This window comes from Daktulosphaira vitifoliae, unplaced genomic scaffold (assembly GCF_025091365.1).
Source record: "Daktulosphaira vitifoliae isolate Bord-2020 unplaced genomic scaffold, ASM2509136v1 Scaffold_5, whole genome shotgun sequence".
In the NCBI taxonomy this organism is placed as follows: domain Eukaryota; kingdom Metazoa; phylum Arthropoda; class Insecta; order Hemiptera; family Phylloxeridae; genus Daktulosphaira; species Daktulosphaira vitifoliae.
In genome coordinates this window covers 18,336,718-18,344,095 of record NW_026099576.1, presented here as the reverse complement: position 1 = coordinate 18,344,095, position 7,378 = coordinate 18,336,718, and the positions used below count along the sequence as shown (strand labels likewise).

Here is a 7,378-nt window from a genome sequence, read left to right as displayed (position 1 = left end):
ACAAACAACAGATAGCATGCAGTGTATCCAGCATAACACATCTATATTTCTTGAATCATGTTACTGATAACCTACTTATGGATTTTTATAAATAATTAAATTTCCTTGTGATTGTCATAGTTATGATCATCATAAAAAAATTGAGTGCCATTAAGTTGTTGTAATTATTCCAACAACTAAAAAGTACACAACTATTAAACTTAATTAAAATTATGCAATTTTTGTATATATTTATCATTTTTTTTTTATAGCCTTTATTAAAATAATTAGCTCAACAATTATAAGCAAAAGTAAAAAGTATATCAGTCATAATACTATGTTATAACGGTACAATAAATCCGGCAATAATTGTTAGTATACTCAAAATTTTATTTTTATTATTATTTAAAATTATTTTTAACAGAGCCTTTAATGTCAAACTGAAAAATTATTAAATTAAAATTTTTAATTGAAAGAAAGGAAGAGAGAAAAAAAAATAGATACATAAATAACTACAAAATAATAATAATAAAATTAGAGATTAAAAATTAAGCCGGAACTACTCAAGGAAAATATGATAGAAATAATTATAATTAAAGAACGGGAATTAAGCGTATTAGGTATTAATATTGTGGGAGGCTAAATAATTTATTTCTGTTATTAATTATGGCGGCACAATCAAAGAAAAGACGAGGAAAATCGCATAGAGCTTCACTATCGTGTAGGGGAGAGAATGGAACGGAATTTAAGGAAAGATTGAATGCATGGTAAGGAAGAAGAACCTAAGTCTTGAGTACTGAGAAATGATATTTCTGGATAAATCAAGGTTATGAAAACATGGAAAATGAATAATGAAAGGAGATTTCGAAAGATACCAACATATCGTTTTCAATTTTATTGTAGCCCAACTGTCCTGTCAGGTTTGAAGAACTGTCTGTCGAAAGAGGCGGAGAAAGTCGGAAGCGGGAATGTTATGACTGGAAGAAGTAAAGATGGGGGAAGTAGCAAGACGATCAGCTGTTTCGTTACTTAATATACCGGCGTGACCCGGCACTTAGTAAAAAACAATAGATTTATTTATAGATCGAATTAAGGAGATAAGTGATCTAATAATAAAAATGTAGGGAGAAAGATGAGAGCAAAATGGATTATATGGCAAGTAGGCAAGATAGAGAATCAGAAAAAATAGCAAATTCATTAATTGAAGTAGAAAATATAAAAATGAGAACATTAACAATGGCAAGGCATTCAGTGGTAAAAGAAGAAGAAGGGTGGAGTACAGCTGAGTATGAAATATTAAGTTCATGAATAAAGAAAGAACAACCAGCCGAGTTAGTTGATATCTGTGAATATCAAGCATTTAGTCGGAAAATTAGCTGAGATATAATCTTTAAAGAGATTATTAAAGGAAGTTACAGAAAGAGAACGGCGGCTTAAAGGAGGGAAGCCGAGGAAACACGTTTAAGTATACACTATGGGAGCTAATGTAAGGGAAACTAGAGGACAATCAAATAAAGGTAATCTGGAGTGTGATTTGTAAATGTGATAGACCATGGGGGACAGGGAAGAATATACTGAGGTTAAAATTGACAGCGATTTAGGTACGTATCGCCAACAATTACTTAATTCAGAGTGTTCGCGCCGCATGCAAATCGTAGATAGCGCGTGCTCATTGTTTCCATCTACTCATCTAGCCTTCCTCTCCCGGTTGTTTGACGGCATCGGTCGGTTATCAATGCCGGCCGATAACTATATGATACGTAATTTTGTTTAGTAATAAGATTTAGTACCATGTTTCTCCTTGTTTACCAGACAGTTGTTCTTTTTTGTTGTAAGTCACACGGATGACATTTTCTATTTTATAAGTCGCACTGGTGACGTTTTTAACACGCTTATATTAGTTTCACTTGTATGTTGTATGTTGTAAGTTTGTAACTCCACGCGGCACGTGTTATTATGTCGCGTATCCCGTCGTCTATGATCTTGAGACTAGACCATCGTAACGCATTCACCCCACCCCGCTCACCAGTCGGCGCCAACACTATTTTTCTGTATAATTTTATTTTTGGTTTTCGTACCCGTATACACGTGCGTGTCATGAATTATATATATATATAACAAATTTTTATTGTGACTGACACAGNTATAACAAATTTTTATTGTGATTGACACGGCCCCGCGTTGTTTCGTTATACACGATGCCCCACGACTCGTGCCACCTTTATCAGCCGTCGCCCTATTTTATGAGTATTTGACTGACCAACACCGCGCGTTAAACGCCGCGGTGCAAAGTCCAGCAAGTGCGGCACGGCCGACGACATACCGCCGCTAATGATACCATAGTCTTCTTCCCATTGTCAAAGTGACAACGTCAACAAACCGACCCGCACTCGCGCTCCATCATCATCTACGCTGCTAACCTTTTGACGCCCGAGGATCACGCCGGACATCGCGTCGTCGACGCCAGCGAAAGTGCCGAGATATTATGTGAAGATTATATATTCTTACCATCGCCGCTAATATTTATTTATATATACATATATATATTAATATTTATATATACGTATATGTTAATATTCATTTATATATTCCTACAGCCGACGCCGCTGCCGCCGTATGTACCTCGTGTATAACGTTCCCCCCGCCACGCCCGCCCACAAAACACGGCTATACCTCGTGCATGATACGTTTACGTACTTAAGTAGCTTTACATGTATATATATATATTTAAATTACTATTAAAAATATATATTANATATATATATTTTAATTACTATTAAAACTTATATATTAATACGCTATATTCTCATTAAGAGATATATAGTGTATTCATTCCGATTACGGGGGATGATTGCCGTATTGTCATTTTTCGTCACTACTTCCACGTTGCACGCTTGCTGCTTTCCTTGGATGTGTAGCGAGGTGTAATATATAGAAGTAATAAACACTTTTACGATTTAATAACAACTATACTATATTACAACGAACTAACAAATAACAGCGAGAGACGAAGCGCGTTTCAGACAGAGTGCGTAAGTGATTGACTGATCGATTGATTGACTGGAGCGACGATCTTGCCCTTAAATAGTCAGAGGAATCTTCTAGAGGCGGCGGCGGCTGAACATTCTAGAACATTCGACCGCCACACCACCCCCTACGGAGTGGAGTTAGCTAGGGTCAAAAATGTCCGGGAATCTGACTCGGCGGCCTGAGCGAGTTGTTCGCACTGGCTGTGTTGATGGATCGGTATTAGGCGGTTGTTTTTGTTTGGGCGTATTCGGGGCAGTCGCTGGTGGAGCATGTGCCTGGCTATCGGTTGTGCTTTCGTTCACCATGAGGTAGGCAGGTTTTACTCTATCAATCGTCACCGTAACTGGTTGATTTCGAACTTTTATTGTGAACGTTTTGTCATTTCGGGCAATTACTTCGTAGGGACCTTGATATGGCGGTTGAAGTGCTGCTCGGACACCTCCCTCCCTGAGAAATACGTGTGAACAGTCCTTAAGGCCCGCAAAAACAAATGATCGTGGATTTGAGTGGCGAGATGCAGGTACTGGACGGATTTTATTCATAACACTGCGAAGACGATCTAGTAAGCTAGTAGGGTCGTTCGTACTGCTATTATCTTGATTGTCTGTGAAGAAATCACCAGGAAGATTAAGAGGCTCACCATAAACAAGTTCCGCAGACGTGGCTTTTAAGTCTTCCTTAAACGCAGAACGTATTCCGAGAAGCACGATAGGCAGTGACTCAGTCCACGAGTCTTTTGCGTGGGCCATGATGGCTGCCTTTAGTTGTCGGTGCATTCGTTCGACGAATCCGTTTGCAGCAGGATGCCAACTGGTAGTGGGGCGAAGCGTAAAACCAAAACGTTTTGCTAAAGTTTTTAAAGTAGCTGAAACAAACTGAGTACCACGGTCAGTCGTAACGTATTGAGGTACTCCGAAGCGTGAAATCCAGCAATTGAGGAAACCCTTAGTGACATAATCTGCTGTTATACGTTCGAGTGNTAGTGACATCATCTGCTGTTATACGTTCGAGTGGATACACCTCCGGCCAACGGGTGAAACGGTCGATTACCGTCAGACAGTACCTAAAGGACTGTGATGGCGGCAATGGACCGATGATATCGACATGAACATGTTTGAATCGGCGTGAAGGTGTTTCAAAGTTTCCCAGTGGGGCTGAGACGTGTCGGCTTATTTTCGATCGCTGACAGTGGACACAGGCACGTGCCCAGGAACGGCAATCCTTTTTCATTGCTGGCCACACAAATCGTTCTGAAACTAAATGAGCTGTTGCGCGTGCACCGGGGTGACTAAGGTTATGTAACTGATCAAATGCGTGACGCCGGAATCGTTGTGGCAAAAATGGTCGTGGGCGTCCCGTTGACGTGTCGCAATAAATATAGGCTGAAGATCCTGGCACTAGTACCTTCTCCAAATGAAGAGATGAATTGTTGTCAGTAAAATGTTTGAGTTCATCATCCGTGTCTTGAGATGCAGCAAGAGCTCGGTAGTCCAGCGGGAGAGACACAACTTCAATGCGTGACATTGTATCCGCGACGATATTTTCATCACCTTTAATGTGTTGAATGTCGGTGGTGAATTCGGATATGAATGTCAACTGGTTGAGTTGCGTAGGAGGTATCTTTTCTCTCCGTTGGGTGAAAGCATATACGAGTGGCTTATGATCGGTGAAAATGGTACATGGTTGTGCTTCGACAATGTGCCTGAAATACTTCACCGATTCATAGATGGCAAGCAACTCACGATAATACGCAGGCCACGCACTTTGTTTCACCGACATTTTCTTTGAAAAAAATACTATGGCTCGGGGTAGACTTAAGAACACTAAGAATGCTGCACATGCATGCGCATAAAAGGGAATTTAGTTTTTTCCTACAAGTGTAGGAAGCTGAAGAAAATAAAAAAGAGGCGTATTCAATTTTAGCGCGGATAACGGATTTAAAAATGAGAAGTAATGAGGACGGATGAGAGCCCCAGGATGTACCAGTAATACAGCGTATAAAATTTGCCCAGCGGGCAACGTATGAGAGAATAAAACGGAAATGAGAAAGCCATCTCAATTTGGGATCTAGTTTGAGGCCTAAGTAAATGACACAATCAGAGGGAGGGATGGTTATCCCATCAAGAGTAATTATGGGGTAAACAGACAGTAAGCGTTTTCTAGTGAAAATTATTAACTGGCTTTTCAATGGAGCAGCCTCAAAATAATGAATTTGAAGAGAGTTAGAGAAGACAGCAATTGAGTTATTAAAGAGTTGAGGGCATTATGAATATATGAGATATATGAGGAGAGAAAAGAACAATATCATCAGCATAGAAAAGTGAAAAAGTTCTACTAGAGGTGAGGGAGAGGCTAATTTTGATCATGTAAATATTAAAAAAAAGAGAACTAAGGCAGCTACCCTGTGGGAGGCCACGGTAGGATGTGCGATTAAATATTAAACCGGAAGGAGAAGTGAAAGTAAGGAAACTTTGTGAATAGAGACGTGAAATAAAATTACAAAGTGTAAGGGGTATAGAATAATAATGTAAAAGGAAAATAAGGGTAGGGATGTGTACAGAAAAAGCACCTTTGATGTCAACAAAGACACCAGGACAATAGGATTTATCACAAAATGTTTTGTATATACAGGCCGTGAGAGTAGATAAATACTCCATGGTGCCAAGCCCTCTTCGAAACCCGCATAAGTTATGGAGAAGACAGTTATTTTTTTCAAAAAACCAATCAAAATCTTGATAATGGGTTCGACTACTTTGCAAAGAAAAGAGGAAAGAGCTATTGGGCAAAATGCAACGGGAGTTAGATTTAGGAACGGGTATGACGTTAAAATTACTCCAAGAATCAGAAATATCACCTTGGGACCATAAAGAATTGAGAATAACTAAGAAAAGTTCAAGGTAATGAGAAGGGAGATGTTTTAGAACCAAAAGGGAAATTCCATCCAAATCAGAGATGGACGATTTACGCGAATAGATTGCATAGGAAATTTCACTGAATGTAAACGCAGATGTAAGAGGATGAAAAGGGAGAGAATGAAGTAAGGGGTTAGGATCAAGGGTAAGAGAGGATTTTTCTTGTTTAAGTGTTTTTTTGAACAGAAGCGCGTACTTTTTGGTACTCAAAGAAGTTGCTTAATAGACCCGAGGATCTATATATTTTAAAAGCATAAGTGCGCTTATTGATAGCGTAGGTGCAAAAGGAAGATCACCATATTAAAGGAACAGGTAAATTAACGGCTCTAATAATTGTAGACACCAACCAGTTGTAGTCCTTAATGAGAAAAGAGGAGGAAAAATTAGAATTGAAAATGATGATCATGTAATTTTGAAATGATGGCCAATCAGCTTTCGAATAATTAAATCTGTTAATAGCGGTGTGTGAGAAGGAGGGAGAGGGAGTGGGAAAATTCGTGTGGGAAGTAATACTGGGAAAATGATCACTACCATGAGTGCAGTCTAGGACAGACCATGACAACGACAACGAAAAAAAGGGAAATGAAATGGTTAGGTCAACCGTGGAATCCATTTGTGAAGGACTGGTAAGGAGTGTGGAGAGTCCTGTATTGAGAATACAATGATTGTAGGCAGAAATAGCAGACGAAATAATGTTACCACGATGATTGAAGATTAGTGCCTCTCAAGAGGGATGGTGACCATTAAGGTCACCGCCTATAATAGAATTACAAGAAACTAAAGAAAAAATGTTATCAATTAGTATAGAAGGATGGTTGTAAGAGGGGGGAATGTAAATAGACGAAATTTCAATGGGATTGGTTATATTGGTAAACGCCTCGATACCGACAAGATCTATGGAATGATTAAAAAGTGAGATTTTTAATACAGGATCAATAGAAATAGGGTTAATGTGGATAGTATGATGGAAAGCGATTGCTATGCCGTCAAAACCGTCGATACGCTCAAGTTGATTAATGTTGAACTGTGGAAGAGAAACACATTTATTTGTAAGGAGCCAAATTTCAGAAAGGAGAACAAAAGAACATTTATTGTTAGAGAGAAGAAAAGAAAGATCGTGCATTTTAGGGGATAAACTTCTTACGTTCCACTGAAGAATGTTGAAAGAAGGATAGTTAAGATTACTATTAAAACGTATCATCATTGTCAGATAAAGGATAGTGGATGTTAATTAATGAAGATTCGATAGTTGATTAAAGTATTGAAGGGGAGGAAATTAATTTAGGATCGCTCGCAAGTAGATGAGCGATATGTTGCAATAAGCAGGAAATCTAGTTGCGGTCATCAGAAAATACGATTTTGGACATATATTTCAAGAAACTGCCATTCGGCGAAATTGACCTAGAACAGTCATTTGTTAAAGGAGGAAAGTAGGGGAAGGGGACTTGAGTTCTATT

General features: G+C 38.8%; 1 protein-coding gene across 1 annotated transcript; it reads right to left on the bottom strand.

The window, feature by feature from the left end:
• Positions 1 to 3,146: 3,146 nt before the first annotated feature.
• Positions 3,147 to 3,998, bottom strand: LOC126908222 (uncharacterized). Its single transcript, XM_050690134.1, has one exon. The coding sequence runs from the start codon at positions 3,996 to 3,998 to the stop codon at positions 3,147 to 3,149; it is 852 nt and encodes a 283-aa protein (XP_050546091.1).
• Positions 3,999 to 7,378: the final 3,380 nt, after the last annotated feature.